At 40.9% G+C, this 17721-nt stretch overlaps 1 protein-coding gene across 1 annotated transcript in view; it reads left to right on the top strand.

Annotated features, from left to right (window-relative positions):
• Positions 1 to 847: 847 nt before the first annotated feature.
• MDGA2 (MAM domain containing glycosylphosphatidylinositol anchor 2) overlaps positions 848 to 17721 on the top strand; it is an 855787-nt gene continuing 838913 nt past the window's right edge. Inside the window, exon 1 of the mRNA XM_042943085.1 lies at positions 848 to 1127. Within this exon, the coding sequence (XP_042799019.1) occupies positions 848 to 1127 (280 nt within the window). The remainder of the gene's footprint in view (positions 1128 to 17721) is intronic.

Here is a 17721-nt window from a genome sequence, read left to right as displayed (position 1 = left end):
GTGTGCGGATCCGGTCTCGGCTTGGCATTCTCCCTCCCTTGCAAGTGGCGGTGCCTGGACTCTGCTTTCGGCTCCCGGAATCTGTGCGGCCGCCCGAAGCCCTCTCTTCGCTGGCGGGGCACTAAAGGCTATTTTGGAGAACGGTGGTGGCGGCGGCGGCGGCGGCTGAGGCTGTTGCCCGAGAGAGCTCCAGACGCACACTCTGCTCCTCTTCGGTCCCTCTCCTCCTTCTCCCCCCCCCTCCCTTCCCTGCCTCCCCACCCCCGTCCCCCTGGCCCCACTCCTCCTCTTCCTCCTCCTCCTCTTCCTCCTCTCCCCGCTCGGAGATGCGAGCCTGTATCGTGTAACAGGATTGGCGTTGCAATGGCAACTGATGGAATGGGGGAAGGCAAGACAGCAGGGCTGGGGGCTCCGGACTGCGGGCGGGCGGGCCGCTGCCGCCGCTTGACGCTCCTCCGGGGACCTTCGCGAGTTACTTTGTAAAGGCGAATCCACGCGAGGAAGCCCCTGCTCCGTGCCGCGAGTCAGAGGCCACTTCCTGCTCCGTGGCTGCCCGCGTCAGGCTTGCAGCGCTCGGCACCCCCGGCCCCTGGCCCGCGCCCGCCGCCAGCCCAGCGCGCCGCCGCCGCCGTCGCTGCGGAGACTCGAGCCCGCTACCCTGAAGAACACTTCGCCTCCCGGTCCCCTTCCCATCACGCCCCCTGCTCCTCCCCGGCGCCTGCGATTTTCCCAGGCGCCCGGTGTGAGTGCTGCGTGCGTGTGAGTGTGTGTCGGGGTATTGTGTTGTGGGAGTGTGTGTGTGCGTGTGTGTGTGCGTGTGTGTGTGTGTGTGTGTGTGTGTGTGTGCATGAGTGTGGGGTGTGCGGGGCTCCTGCGCTCCGCTCACGGCCGCCGCCGGAGAAGGACAGACGGACGGCGCTTCCTTCTTCGGCGAGCGGTTCCTGGGCACCTCGGCTCGGCCCGGGCGCGAGTGGAGCGCGCTCGGCTGGCCGCCGGCCTCCGGAAGGTCCCGCTGCATCCCCCCTGGGCTGGATATGTTCATGTTCACGTGAAGATGGATTTAGTGTACGGTCTCGTGTGGCTGCTGACAGTCCTCCTGGAAGGGATCTCTGGCCAAGGAGTATACGGTGAGTGCAATCGCGACGGTATCGTGACCTTGTGATTCTTAGGCAACATAGGCTGGCGAGCGAAAATGCACGACTCGCGCCGTTCCGGGGCCCCTCCCGGCGTGGTATTTGATTTACACTTCATCACGTTATTGGGAGCGGTGAGGAGGCAGCGAGCGCGCTGCGGGTTGGGTTGCGAGCCGCTCCCCCAGCGCCTCGGTTGGGGCTGGGAGTTGGGTCGAGCCGGCAACATTGCACTCTTGCGAACGAGTGGCTTTGCACTTGATTTATCCCCGCTGGGGAACAGAGCTCTAGCAGTCCTTGATTTAATAATGATTTGGCTCCTTGCATTGCCGCGGTGTCTGTGCCGTGGTTTCCCCCGAAGGGAAGCTCCGAATGTGACCCCAGTGAGCTCCCCATCCCTCTCCGTCTCCCGCCTCCTCCTTTTCTCCACCTTTTCCTTTTTTTTTTTTTTCCTTCTTCTTCTTGGTGAATGCTTACATGACTTCGTTTTCCGGCTCAGGAAGTGGGGTGACAGTTGAGTTGCGTTCTGCACCAGCGTTGCCATGAATACTGACTTGGGGAGGGGAAAATAGCAGGCAAGATTCTCGGTGCCAGACACAATTAAGGGACATGTTTATGTGAATGGATGAGCAAATGCATGAATGAACGGATGGCCAAGTCTGCGCGTCTTGGCTCCGGGGCAGGACACCAGCTCGCTGCAACAGGAACACAAGGACAGTTCTCTGGAAAACCCAGGTTTGGGCCGGTTAGGACCGAGAGAAGGGCGAGCTTGTTAATTTGGAGATTTTTAAGTCCTCAAGAGCAGTTCTAGCTAGGTTCCTTTGCCTGTCAGCAGTTGGCACCCTTGGCTTTCGGGATTGAAAGATACACTCACTCACACACACACCCAGACTCTGGTTGAAATGTGCCTCGTTTCCTGGGACCAGCAGGCAGTGCCACAAAGGAAACATAACTTTTGTGATCTCAGAGGTATGGTAGGAAGGTTAAGAGAACAGCTATGGAGGGGACAGCAGCCACCACTCTGCTACAGCTCTCCTAGGGTCAGGGTGTGCTGGACACTCAACTGCTGCCTTTGGTATCACTCCAGGGTTTGGACCCCAGCGCTGCACTGCTAGGTCAATGGCTGTCCCTGGGCAAAGGGCATGAGTGTTTGTAGAGCTTTCCCTGCAGACCCTGGAACTTACTGCAGAGTGGGTGTGGGTGCAAGGGGACTTTGAATACTTAAACTCTCTGGGAACGTGGTGTGTGCCATGGGCAGGTGTGTGGGGAAGGAGGCAGGAGATCTGACCCAGCCTTTTTTTACTGTCTCTGCTGTGTTTTTCCTGGCTTGAGTGTTTGAGGTGGTGGTCAGGAGGGGGTTGGGAGGGGTGAGCTTTGGCCCTCCAGCGCTCCATCTGCCACTTTTCTTTCTTGTCTTCCTAGTTCCCTTTTTGGCTCAGGCCAGAAAAGTTTCACTTTCTCCTACCTCTGTGCATCTTAATTTCTCCTCTCTACCCAGCCCCTCTTTCCCAAAGGAAAGAGAACCCGCTTGAGGTGGTGGTGGTGGTCATGATGGTGGTGTGTGTGTATGTTGAGAGAGATGTTGAAACTCCAGGCAGATCTTACTGCTTGGCTGACAGCAGGAGGTGGGGCCTTGAGGAGGGCAAGAATTCACTTATTGCTCTTTTGACTTCTGAACATCTTAGAGTGGCTGAGATGCTAGGGATAGAGGAATATTGGAGATAGAGCCTTATGAAGGAGCTGTTCCTTAACATGGGGGAGTCTGGATTCCTTTAATCCCATATCCAAGTCTTTATTTCTTTTTCATTTGTTCAGATCATTCCAGCTAAGAAGATTAAACAACAACTCTGTGTGTGTGTGTGTGTGTGTGTGTGTGTGTGTGTGTAGGAGATAATGAGAAGTTAGATTCGGGGATGGCAGGACATGCTGGAAGTGTCTGGATTAGAAAGGCATGGTACCATTTTCCTGTCACTTTTTGTCATTCGGATTATAAATCCTGGCACGGTTTCATTTTGGGCAGTGGAAGGGTAAGATCTAGGAGTGGAAACAAGTAGGAAACAGTTGCATTGAAATAATGCCCATGATGCTTAACAACAAAGGGGAATGTAGTTCTGCCACTGAGCTAATCACTGTGATGAAGGTAGTGGTCTTTTTTTTTTTTTTTTTTCTTCTGTTTTCTTTTAATATTGGTGTGGCTATTAGGCATCTGGCTTGGATTAGAATGGGGTTTTTGTGAAAATTAATCCACATCCCTGGTCCTTATAAATGTTACAGCTACTAGGTGGGTGAAAAAATTTATTTATGTATTAGTTTTTAAATATGTTCTAGCACAAGAGTTAGGTTCTCACAGTGGGAACTCCTAACCTTCAGCATCAGCCTCACCTGGAAACTTGTTAGAAATGCAAATGATCAGGCCCCTCCCAGACTTTCTAAATCAGAAATTCAGAGTGTGGGACCCAGCAATCTGTGTTCCTTACCTTAGGTGATAATTGTGATGTATGCTTAAGTCTGAGAAACACCGATAAGGACTTCAGATTTCATTGCTGTGACTGTGTAAATCATGACACCCTTCTTAACCTAAAGTAGTTTGAATTTTATTTGTCGAAATGTTTATAGTGAGTTTATGTAGGTATAAAATATTGATCAGTTGTGGAAAGGACATAGACATAAGAGTTAGTGTAAGGTTATAAATTGTGTTTTGAACATTTTATTTGAAGAACCATGAAAACGAATAAGTAAGAAAGCAGGGCAGTTGTAAACAGACTTTAAAGATCTACATTGGAATTTCGCTACCATAAAAATCTATGTCCCTTTATCCCTTTGTATTTGCTGACGTAAAACCATTCATGTTACACACAAAGTATTATTTCTTAATGTTTCCTTCTACTAGCTAAGTTAAAGGGGAAATAAAAATTGTCTTATAGTTAATTCAGACAAAATTATTTCATTGCAGCCTCAAGTTAACTTCATGATTTAGAAATACGTCATTGCAACTTTTCTTTGAAATAGCTAGTCAGTCCCTTCATTCTTCCACTTCTTGGCTGGAAAACTCTGAGCGTGAAATTCAGGTTTTTTTAAGTAATTGAGAATATTTGTTTTAATGCACAGATTATATTGTTTTGAGTAACTATAATCTTATTCCTCTTGTGCACAATTAGCTTTGGCACCACGTTCAATACTTATGTTGTAAAAGTGTGTTCTGTAGACCCAGGAACTTACTGTTATTTATCTTGGAATATTGTTTAGGAAACTTACTGCACAATAGCTGAGATTTGTGTATGTGTGGCATTTAGGTAAGGGAAATTATCCATCAGTTTATATCTGTCTGTCTACCCCCCATCAATAATTCTGATGTCATTAAAAAAGACATTTAAAAACTGGCATTTTCCTGTATGTCTCTTAACTATCCCACACCAGAGATAGTATTACAGGGATATAAATTATTTGAAAACACTTCTGAAAGGAAAATTGGAAAAAAAAATAATTCTTTATAACAAAGCAGCATTAAAAAAACATTCATGTAGACTTCCTAAGACAGCTGTTAAATATTTTGATGGATAATACTCATTTGGAGATATCTATATTTGTGTAGTTTTTAAAATCCATTTTCTTGAGTTACAGATTTGACTTTCTTGAATTTTAAAAAGTTATTTGTATTCAAAGTTTTTTTCCTGAGAATACTCTTGGAATTTGAAAGTTTTGTTTTAGTTTAATTTTTACTTACACTGAAAACCAGAGTCCTTAAATGAACAGTGAAATGGTATCAACTTTTGGTATTATTTTGTTGGACTTCCTTTGTATTAGTTTTAGGATACCTGATTAAGCATAGCATCAAGGGTCATAATAAACCTCAGCTATATGTATACTTAACTGAAATACTTAGAGCCAAGCGATCAAAGCATTTTCCTAGTTTTGAAAGTTTTCTTTGTAAGTTTTTCTGTAGTTTGGGCTGTTTAACTGTGTTTTCTAGAGATCTTACATCTCTAGAATCATATATTGAGAATCCTATCTCCCATTGACTTCTCAGTTGTTTTGCTAAAAAAGAAAAAAAAAAAAAACTACTGTATTGCCACACACTGTATTTTTACTTCTGGCCTATCATGCCCTTAATTTCCAAGGAGACTCATAAAAGATTATAACTGCATTACCACAAGACAAATCTACAAGCGAAAAACAAAATAAAAGTCCATGTCTGAATGGTTTTTAATGGGAGCCAATCGACCAGTGAGTAGGTATCCTGAAATGGTTAATGCACCATCTATATAGTTCCCAGGATGTGCTGGAAATAATAAATAGAATAAGTTTATCAAACATATGTGTATGACAAATTAGCAAGCTATATTCACTCAATTCCAGTAATATCAATTAATATCATATAATTTAGCAATGACATTTAATGTGGATAGGAAGGATCTGGAAGATAGTTCAGCCTGTCAGTAGGTCGAATCTGAATGGACAGATTGATCCAAAGGATAAGAGGGCTCTAGAACATCAGTTGACCATTGCATCCAGTCCCAGGATGTTGGCATCCTCATGGCAAAGTTATCCTAAGTGCGTTGAATTGTGATTTTTGCCCATTTTGAGTTTGGAGAGGCCCTATGATGAGAGACTGCTTTTGGCTGAACACATATTTAGGGTGTCAGCCTATGGCAGGAGAGGGGGATATAACTTTAATAAATGTTGCTGAAAAAAATCAATCTAAAGCTCTACCACATACAGCCAGCTCTTTCTCTGTTCCCACTCTTCGCCCCACTGTTCCTATATGCAATACACGTACACATAAACAGACTCATATTGTCACCACCTTGGCCACCATCATATCACCATCACCAAGAGTGGGCTGTCCTTTGTATCTTGGGATTATTTTTGTCCATTCACGGTTGAGAATTTGCATGCAAAGTGGGAAGATTATTTAAGTAATATTACTTGCTCATGTCTTATAGATCCCTAGGAAAGTCCTTAAGTGGGCTATTAAGTATTTTAGATTGAGCAGGTTGTACATCAAGCCTAAGGAATCATTTTCTAGAGAATAAGTTAGAAAGGATGCCAGGGTGAAGATAATTAGGACTCCGATGTAAAAGTGCAGAGATGGAGTTCTGGTGAATAGAGATATCACTAAAGAAATCCAAGGAAAGCATTTTTCGTGGTCTTGATTTCTTGGATTAATTTTATTGTCTCTGATTCTGACTCTTCTTATTGATACTATACAATTATTTTTGTTTTTGTTTTATAAGGTGAACCGCCTTAAGTCTGTTTTGAGAAGTAGGCTATAAGCAAATTTTTCTGAAGGAATGTGCTCTGTATTCTTTCACAGCTTACTCTTTTAGTGTGATTGTGGTGGGGCTTTCGGAGATAAGACCTACCAGCATGAGCCTTATGGGTTCAGTTTATGTCTTTTTAAGACAGTGTTAGGAACTGTGATCGTGGGTTGCTTTCTAGCTGTAGAGGTAATTCATCATTCACATTCTCTGACCTGGTCTTTATGCTTTGGGAAGAGTCTTGAAAGAGTTGGGTTTAAGGCTTACAACCCACAAAAGGCAAAGGCAGATAGATATACCAGCCTAGTCCTGGAACTGAGCTCTAGAGTGGTGCTTTCTGGCAGCTGCAGTAAACTAAGGGAATGTGCCATCAGTTCTGAGTTGAATTGGAGAATGTCATACTCTCCTTTTTGGCTATTTTGGAGGGACAAGCAAAGTATTATAATGAGGGCATTTCAGGTATGAATAGGGTGAGCGTTTTCAGCTTCATTGTTATTGCTGTTAACTGAATAGTCCTACAAAATGAAATTTCATTTCTTTGTTTCAGTGACTGTCAGTGTAAATATACCACTTACATCAGACTGAATAAATGATTGCATTCATAGGAAACTGTGCCCTATTTTTATTTTCAAATCCAATTAATAAACTTTTGGGCCTATACAATTATAAAGTTGTGAGAAGAGACTATAAGATGTCATTAAATTTTCCCACTACTTTAAGACCCAATATGCCAGTCAAATGGCAGTCCTGTGTTGTTTGTGAGATTTCTTTACAGAAAGAAATTTCACAACTCTTTTTTCCAGAATGCAGGCACATCCATTGGATGGATTTTTTTCCCAACCTACTAATAAAATTTGTCATGTTGCATTATTGGGGCACACACTTATTTTCCATTTTATGCCAGTGCAATTCCATTTCTTTCTTTCTTCTGAAAAAAATGTTTTTTTATTTTGAAAGAGAGAGAGCACATGCAGGGGAGGGGCAGAGAGAGAGGGGGCAGAGGATGTGAAGTAGGCTGTGTGCTGACAGCGACAGCCCAATGCTGGGCTAGAACTCAACAACCATGAGATCATGACTTGAGCCAAAGTTGGATGCTTAACTGACTGAGCCACCCAGGTGCCCCTCCATTTCTTTCTTACTATACCTCCTTACATTGATCCCAGTTAAGCTTGTTTTATTTTGGTTTCTTACCACTTTTTCGAGATACTATACCTTTTCTAAGCTTGGTTTTACAACGCTTTATTTTCATTTCTGTTGATATCATTGATTGAATTCAGTAAGATGATGGTTTCCATTTCATAATCCAAATCACACATTCCCCAGAAATTATAATCACAGGAAATTTCAAATATTAGGAAAATATTTTTGGGCTATTACACATTTACTATAAATATATTAATTAAAGACATTGTTATGTAGCAACAAGGGTTTTAGAAATGATGAGGTAACTTATTCTTTGTATCTTTTAGTGTGCTACCTTTATAGTTTTTCATAAAAGTAGGAGACATCAGTTTCTTACTGTTCCACTCAACACTCAACACTCAACTCAACACTCTACTGCTGTGTGGTTGACAGATGGGGTCAAGTATGTGACATGTTACCATATCTGCAAGCAGCCTATTTTTTGTTTTATTTCTTTGTAATGAGAATGGGAGGGATAAAAATCATTGAGTGATTCTGTGGAAAGGGAAACATGTCTGTCTGAAAGAGGAAAGGTTGATTCATAGCTAGGCCTCCCAGAGTCCTAAAGGACAGCAGAAAATGCAGCTCAGATCTGAAAGATGTAAGTAGGAAATAGGATGCTATCCAGAAATGACTGTTAGAAAATGTATCCACCCTTTAAGTAATGGGGAAAAGCAAAATAATTTTTTTTCTGAAGTAATTAGAACTTTGTTCATGTGTGTCAAACAGAAGAAGTAAAATGTTTGCCATTTGCCCGAAAAACATCTTCAGGAAGATTTTTCTGGTCTCCTGAAAGGGAAAGATGAGGAACTCTTAAATAGAGGCTATGGTCCTGCAGACCACATTATCCTTCTTACTAATTAATTGTATGACTTGGGTACATAAGGACAGAGAGGCACAGATTAAGCATCAGGGCATTCTGTTATTTCTGAGTGGGCTGTGGATAACGTGTAGCTGTGTGGTGTAAAGGCTGTGAACTGAAAGAGTTTGTAAGTTAATTGAAGAGACAAAACTAAATGGGGAAACAGACAAAGTAAGGCTGTAAGAAATATATAAGTTTGTGCCTAAAAAACAGAGAGCAGTTACCGTTGATATTATGGATGGAGGAAAGTTGAAAAAGCTGATACATCCTAAGTTGAGCCTTGAAAGTAGGTTGGCATAATACTGATAAAGAAGGTGGAAATGCACTGCCACCACACAGATCCCAGCTGTAGGAATCATGGTGCATAAGGAAAAATAACCCTAGAATGCATATCTAAGAAAGCTTAAGCTATTTCTCCAAAGTATACCCAACTAGAAAGATATTATCTGCCATTTAGCCTCCACCTTCCCCTGCAAAAGTCTGTAAGTCTGGGAAATAAATTTCATTGTGTGATATTCTAGAATGTGCTCAGATATTTATGTCCACCAAGATTTTGGATTTGGTCAGTTTGAAGACAACTGACTGCTCATTAGAAGATAAGACAGTTATCAGAGCACCTTGTTGGCTCACTCATTGTGGAGCCTGCTTGCGTGCGCTCTCTTTGCCCCCCCCCCCCTTGCGCGCGCGCACACGCGTGCTCTCTTTGCCCCTCCCCTGCCCACTATCTTTCTCTCTCTCTCTCTCTCTCTCTCTCTCTCTCTCTCTCTCTCAAAATAAATAAGGTTTTAAAAGAAACATTAAAAAAAGAAGAACTTAAGACAGTTGTGTTTAAAGTTCTGGCAACCTTGGGAAGCTTTGAACCTACACAGCAGTTCCTCTTGGACTTAAAGTCAAAGACTTTTCAAAGCCCTTTCAGAGTGTATACTACTTAGAAGCAGTGGACTGTGGGTCCAGAATGACTTGAAATGTCATGTTGATTTTTACAAATGTACAGCCACTGAGATGAATGCATTGTCATTATGAAAAGTGAGGTATGTGCTTTCATTATTGTTTTTTACCCTTGTGCAAAGCAGCAAGATGTGGTTGAAAACTTGAGGAATTTAGGCTTGCTTCTGGTTCAGCTGTGTTGCTTTACTGGGTGACCATGGACAAAAATCTTAACGTCTGTATCCCTCCGTTTCCACATGCAGTCAACTGTTAGGAAAGTGGGCTGTTACATAAAGGGAAGCAAGAATAAAAATGTATGGTTGCTTTTTTATACCTGGGATAGAGGGAGAGTGCATGAAAAGTGTTCTCCATCTCCTTAAGAAAGTACACTCAGATGTGCTAGCAATTGGACCTCATAATAGGCCTGCCATTTGGTTCTTAGAACAGAGTACAGAACTAGTAACAGAGAAGAAGTAATTTTTTTCTGGAAAAACATTCCAGTGTGTCAGTCTAGCAGAAAATAAGTGTTATATTTTAAACAGTATATCTAATATTAATATGTGCATGAAAATGCTATTGATATTACATCTTGTGTGCACATATAATTGGTATTGCACCTCAAGCTAACCTCTTTCTCTCAATTTGCATAACCCTGGAATTTCTTCTACTGCTCCTTATTGGCGGGGGGGGGGGGGGGGGGGGGGGGGGGGGGGGGGGCGGTGGTGGTGGCAGTGGGAAAGTGCTAACCCCACTCTCTGCCTCATTTACGAGCTCCATTGAGGGGCACCTGGGTGGCTCAGTTGGTTAAGTGTCCAACTCTTGATTTCAGCTCAGGTCATGATCTCATGGTACGTGAGTTCAAGCCCCGGGTCGGGCTCTGCGCTGACAGCCCAGAGTCTGGTTGGGATTTCTGTCTTGGTCTGTCTCTGCTCTCTTTCTCTCTCAAAACTAAATAAATAAACATTAAAAAAAAAGAACTCCATTGAATATTAGTGTAGCCTAAACTTTATGTGCATGAGTGTATTTACATGTGTGTGTTCAGATTATATATAAATCTTGCTTTTGTATCAAGGAGCAAGAATATTCTTCTATTTTTATTTTTTTTAATGTTTTATTTATTTTTGAGAGAGAGAGAGAGAGAGAGAGAGAGACAGAGTAAGAGCAGGGGAGGGGCAGAGAGAGGGAGACACAGAATCCGAAGCAGGCTCCAGGCTCCAAGCTGTCAGCACAGAACCCGATATAGGGCTTGAACCATGAACCACGAGACATGACCTGAGCCAAAGCTGGATGCTTAACCAACTGAGCCACCCAGGTGCCCCAAGGAGCAAGAATATTCTTAATGTCCTGCTCTTTGACACTAATTGAAAATTAGCTGTCTATAAATGTAAACTATTTGAATGGAAAAAAAGTAGGAATTACTTGTAAAAATATAAATATTTGATAGTATAAAAATAAAAACAGGGAAAATGAAAAATTATTAAATGAGGCTATTGCACATTTATTGTGTATAGCATCTAATTTTGGTCCAAAACTGACCAAAATTGCTATTTCTCACCTACTCAACTAATTGTTAAAAAAAATCTTTAGAATTAACCGAAAAGGTTGGAATTTTGTCAACATTAAACTGTGATGTATATATACATATATATGTATATATATATGTATATATATATATATGTATATATATATATACATATATATATGAAAACATTTTTGTGCTAGTGAATTTTAATTATACTCGGCAAATACTATATTTTTTGTAGGTGAAAGTTAGTTCACATAAATAATCCCTATTCATATCACTAATTAGATGGGAAAAATTAGGCTGTCATTTGAGTATCAGGATATTAGTTAGATATTCGTTGGGAATATTGGTCAAGTAACAATATTGGTTCCGTAACAAAACCAAAGGGTCATATTTTCTTAGGACCTTAAGCAGACAAAAAATTATTAGTTGAGAATAATTTCCCCCATTATGTGGAATGAACAGTGTTGACTTAGTGAAGTAAATCACCATAAGGGCATACACAGGAGATTCTGTCATGTGCACAGATTCAACTGATGTTTTGTGTAGTTTTGGAGTTGTCAGTGTTACCTCAGTACCTCAGAATTAGTGAAGTTATTATCAACAAGCGATATAGTTAATATTTTTACCCTGCTTCTGAATTTGCTCCTTGTTTCATGGTTATTCTACACTGTTATTATGATTCTCCCCTTGTTCTTTTATTCACTTATATTTATCATTTGGTTCAATTTTCACACTGGACTATTCCACCTGTACTGTTCCCCTGTGTAGAGCTGCTATATTAGTTTTATTTTTTAAATTAGCAAAATGTTTATTTTTGAGAGAGACAGAGTGCTAGCAGGGGGAGGGGCAGAGATGAGCTGTCAGCACAGAGCCCCATGCGGGGCTTGAACCTATGAACCATGGGATCGTGACCGGACACTTAACCGACTGAGCCACCCAGGCGTCCCTACTATATTAATTTTAAAATTTTCAGTCTTACTTCACAATCAGTGCTCAATCTTTGGGTGATTTTATTCTCACTTTGTCATGTATAGATTCATCTACGTATCATTGCATAAGGAGATGCAAGTCTGTTCTGTCATGACCACTCCCTGCAATATTTAAGCTACATGGTGACATCATCGCTGTGAAGATTAGGGTTTCTAAACTTCCCATTCTTTACCTAAGACAAGAATAACCCCAGGGGGCTGCAGCCTTTTACTCAGAGGCTACTTATTCTCTGATTATTTCCTGTGCTTCACTAACAAACATCTCTCCAGTTGCAGCAGCTGGGGTTGAAAGTCTCCTTTCTGCTCACTGTGACTTCATGATTTTACCATTGAACTCTATTCTAATTATATGTTATTTGGGTGAGCACTTCAAAAGCATCTAAGTTTTTAGTTTTCTATCATCATTAAAAACAAACTTGTTCATACCTCAACTCTAAACTTACTTATGCGAAGGAAGTACTTTGAAACCTTTATGGCTTACCCACCTCTTCAGTTTCAGAGAAATATTAAAAGACTCTTATCTGTCTAGATATAAATAGATATGCACACACTATAAATGTATATTTGTATATAGAGCATATATGTATATGCTCTAAAAATATATTCACCTATATTAATTGTGTTTATGTATGTGTGTATGTGTGAGTGTGTTTGTGTATTCATAGAGTAGGTGTCCTGGATTAGTATACATTTTAGATTAAGCTGGAGGAATTGGATGGCTTTCCAGCTTCTCTTGCAGAGATGACTCTGATTCAGTGTTGTCAGCAGGGCATGCAATCTGTTAACTAACATTCGTTTTGTTTTTAAATATCCCTTTGTGATACTTTCATGTTCTTCTTGTTCACCAGTTTACATTACCTCTAGAAACTTACATTACTTGTCTTTCCTTCTGTTTTTTGCAGTTGACAGAAGAGAAGTTTTTCTTAGCTGCATAATAGCACTACATGGTCAGTTTGTTTTGTTTGCAGTACAGTGATGAGTACACTTGAAGCCCAGTGTCACTGGTATTCTGAGAAGGCCATCCCCCGTGTCTATTGGCCAGGTCTTTACAGTAGGTCTTTTCCCCTTTTTAGTGAGCTTTTAGAGCATCAGACATATCTGTATCCAAATGAGGATACTAAAATTCATCTATAAACTAAATTTAGGTAACTTGAATTATATGCCTTCTTTTTCTATTATTGAAAAAGAACTAAAAATAGGATCTAGTAATTTTTTTGATAAAATAACTGGTATTTATTAAGTGTCTGCTATTGCCACACCTTGTACTAGGTGCTTGTGCATATTATGCTATACTCTGATCTTTGGATGAGATGGATGAAAAATTAAATAACCACCATATAGTTACTTGTGCCTAAGTTTGGAATCATATATGAAGTATATGTAAAAATAAGTATTTGTGTATATTGTTATATGTATTATTAAGCTTTATTCATATATGTGTGTATATAACTTCCTATGATTAAAACATGCAAGTTAGCTCATGTGCCATACATGAAACTTACCTCAAACAGTATATATATGAAATGCAAATTGTGTGATAAATTCTAGCTTTTTGCCCAAGAAACATATATAGGCAGCTAAAGTCAGCATTTTATATCCTTCAGCCTTCTTTTTTAGAAAGATAGGATTTATAATTTTGGTTTTTTTTTTTTCTTTTTAGAATTGAAATGCCCATACTGAGGGCTCTCTCTGGTGTCATTTATTTTTGGACTGAAGGGATATTTTAAGCTTAGTCATAATTAGTGACCTGTAAAAATGAAGACATGGCTCTACTAGATATTCTGCAGAAGTAGTTCTATTCTTCCATGTAAAATAGTAGGCATGTGCTTATAAAAAATAACCACTGTCAACTGTACTGCTTTATTTTCCCTCAGGCTGATTAGCAATCACTGGCCTTGGTAAGATTAATAGTTAAATGTCATATTTGGCCTCATTTTGCCTTGAGATCCCTCCAGGTACTGCTTAGGCTTTTTTTTTTTTTTTTTTTCTCAGAGTTAATTGAGGGGACTATATCAGCGGGTTCCTTTTTCTTAAAAATCTTGTTGTGCTCAAGAGGACAGTTGATTGCAAGCTCTGTTCTTCTCTTAGCTGCCAGTGAGCTCCTGAAACCTCAAAGCTTACAAATTAGTGCAGTTTAGTGATTTGTTTTAGGCTTTTAGCTACGGCATTTGCTACCATAAAAGCCATTTTTCCTATGCCTTTTGAATGCAGTGATTGTGTCATATAGTATAACCCTGTACCATTCTGGCTATTGTGTGATTGATACAGAAACTGCTTCGATAGGAAACCATTTCAAGAGAGAACAGGAAAGGTATTATATTCGGCTGTAGTGCCATGCATTTCTAAGCAGCTGATGTTTTCTTTAACTGATAACCACCCCCCAAATTTTCAGAGGCTATTGAGCCTTTAGAACTTTAACTCTTAATTCAGTCTGGCTGCAAAGAGCAACGCCTGAAGTTCATTATACATTCACATTTCATTAATTCATTAATTCTGTAGGATGACTTTGTTGTTATTGTATTTTCAAGTCATACCTCTTTAAGAATGTGGAGAAATGTTAATTTAGTGAATTTTTCTCTAAGCAGTAATTTGCTCATACCTGAGCCAAATACTCAGAACTCTTGATATACGGCTTTTTGCACACTGAAAATTGTAATAATATTGTCAAATGGAGCAGGCCATCATATGTTTTGTAATCTTTTTTTTAAAGTTTTTTTTTTAAGTAAACTCTACCCACAACATGGGGCTCGAACTCACAACTCCAAGATCAAGAGTTACATGCTGTATGAACTGAGCTAGCCAGGTGCCCCATGTGTCTTGTAATCTAACAATCTCAAATTACACTGCAAGCCTTTGTAAAGGAATGGATTCAAGGATGAGTCAAATCAAAGTTCAAAATAGTTTAATCATAGATTTTATGTTTTTACTACCTCACACATTTAACACTATATTTGGGAGTACTTGCAGAAGAGAGTACACCCTATTTTTGTCTTTCTCCACTTCCAATTTTTGTATTTGTGATACCTTAGATACATACTCTATTTTGGATGAAGGTGGATGGTGCCTTAAAGATTGAGGTATAAAATTATATACCTAAGATTTAAGTACATCTCTATGTTATGTTTTACCCTTTATTTCAGTAATATATAATGTTAGCAATTAATAGTCGTTCAATTAAATGTCTAAAAAAGCTGGAATAGATTCTTAAACAAAATAAAGAATGACTGTGATTTTCAAGTATCTTGTGAAACCTGAAAATGCCATTTAAATATCTGTAGTTGTGACAAAACTTAAAGTCTGGATGTTTTCTAAGATTATTCTAAGATTGCTCTAAGAATATTTTCTGGTGGCTTAACTATTGACAGCTTCTTATTCATTGTACGTAGCTGTCATCCTCCCAACAATTATCTTGACATTGTAGAGATTTTCTCATTGTTAATGAAAGACTCAGCATTTCTACAAATGGGAAGTTATTGACAAAGCAAATAAATGAAAACCATTAAAGCAAACTTCCAACATACTACTGTATGCTGCTCTGGGGGTTAGATTTTCAAATTACATAGGGAGAGGCAGGTATCTTAGCCTGGTTGTAATATTGGCCTGGAAACAGGCAGATCGCACGGGAATAGATTTATGTTTATTACAAGAAATAGTTGGGTGTAGGTCATGGGGACTGGTAGGATGGATCAAGGCAGAATGAGAGATGTCATCAGACGTTGGCTTCCTAGGAAATGAACACTGAGGTGAAGATTCACATGCCAGTCACTCATTAGGGAGTGCTCTCTGTACTCCCTGTAAGGGAAGGAGGGAGCCTAGATTGAGTAGAGGAAGAAGTTGAACCGTGATTCAGTTGCAGCAGAGTCCTAAGCTGAGGTGATGGGAACTGTGAAGCTGGGATGGACCTTCAGAGGTGTTCCAGATAGAGGAAAGTTCCTTTCTACCTACTTTTCTACCAATTGCGAGATGTGTGCTGCCCCTGGGTAAGATGGCTCCCTTTAGTAGAAGGCAAATCCTGGGAGGAACTCAGCTGTAAGCAATCAGCAGGCAACACTCTTAGAAGCTGGGAGAATGAATGTCTTTATGTAGAAGGGATTCTGAATAAAACACATTTTCTACATGTCACTCTTTATGGTTTTCATATTTGGTTGCTTATGAGAGTTCATCCCATTGGAGAACTGGTCCTCTATAAGAAGAAAGTTAGTGGGATGAACGTCAGCCCCTGCTACTGTGCCTGAGCTCAGAACCACATCTGATATTTATCATCCCCCCTTTTCTACCATCCCTTCTAGGAGCCTCCTACCTGCAGCTGGCAGCTCTGAAGTGACCCTGAAGAGCCTGGGATCATGGTTATAATGCCCATCTCAGGCTGCTTCCACAGATACTGCATTAGTCAGTTTGCTGTCAGAATCAGTAGGGCAGCATAAACAGATACATAGACCAGGGTCCCTGGGTACTAGGTGTCATCTTCCCTTCACATCGTGTTACAGCAGTCTTTCCTTTTCTTAACAGTCAGACTTAGTTATCCCTCCCTGAAAGGCTACTCCTTTCTTGGCCTGTTTATCTTCAGCACATAGTGGCTGGGTGGCAGCTGTCACAAGAGTTCAGGGCTCTTGCTGTTGTCCCTGGGGAAAGTGTTCCCCTCTGGGGACCAGGACATCTTAGCCACACAGAATTTAGAACTCTAGGGACTGAGAGCACAGGGACCCCGTGTAGGTTACTAGGAATGAAGTTCAATGGGGTTCTTGGACTTGTGTATTCTACTTACTAGGGACACAGCTCCACATAATGGTCATTAATTTAGGGCTATATCAGGTCCTAGGCGTGTGGTGCCCAGTCCACTCAGGCCGTTGTCTCCAAGCTGCTACATCAGCTGCTCCTTCAAAATACTGTTCTATTATTCTGTCTGGCCAGCAGCTTTGGGACAGCACATGATATGATAGAACCAGTAGATTTTATGATCATAAAATATACTCATTGCTGTACCTTTTTTTCCTCTTCAGTGGATCCCTTTGTTTAGTACAATTTTATGAGGGCTCCCATTTGGGTGGATCATATATTCTGAAAGCCCTTGGATCGAGGTGCTTGCTGATTATAGGCAGTAGATTATAAATCCATACCCAGAATATCTGTCAGTTCTAATCAGGATGACTCTGCCCCTTCATGTATGAATGGGGTCCAGTGTAGTCAGTTACCACCATAACAGCTGGTTATTCTCTTTGAATGGTATATATCAGGGTCTCTCTTACTGGTCAGTTGGTCACTTAGCAGTAGCACTAGCTAGATAAGCCTTGATGATTGGGAGCCTGTCTATGCTGCTTGCTTTGTGCATGTTGCCTGTACTTTTCTCTGTGGCTGCTTCCTTCTTGCACCTGTTGAACCAACACTGTGGTAACTGATGGCACGCTGACTGATGTCAGCTGGTCAAGTCATTCTATCTATTATGCTGTTTATTGCCTTACTCTATTTATTGCTTTACTCTAATTACTACTGCTCTGTAAAAAGCCATCCCAACGTAGTGGTATAAAATGGCCATTTTATTATATTCATGGATTCTGTGGTCCAGGAGTTCATACAAGGGACAATCATAATGGCTTATCTTTGTCCCATAACTTCTGAGCCCTTACCTGGGAAGACTTGAAAGCAGAAGATGAGTTGACATCTGGGGACTGGAATCATCTGGGGACATCTTCACTTACATGTGAGGTAGTTGATTCTGGCTGGCAGCTGGGATCTCAGCTGGGTTGGCAGATGGAAAGCCTATAAGTGACCTCTCCATATGGGCTCTCTCATAGTTTGGGGTTCATCACACCACGGTGGCTGAATTTTAAAAGCATGTGTCCCAAGA

The sequence above is a fragment of the Panthera leo genome, chromosome B3, assembly GCF_018350215.1.
Source record: "Panthera leo isolate Ple1 chromosome B3, P.leo_Ple1_pat1.1, whole genome shotgun sequence".
NCBI classification, from domain to species: Eukaryota; Metazoa; Chordata; class Mammalia; order Carnivora; family Felidae; genus Panthera; species Panthera leo.
Note: the sequence above shows the minus strand (reverse complement) of the source record. Positions and strands in the feature narration are given on the sequence as shown.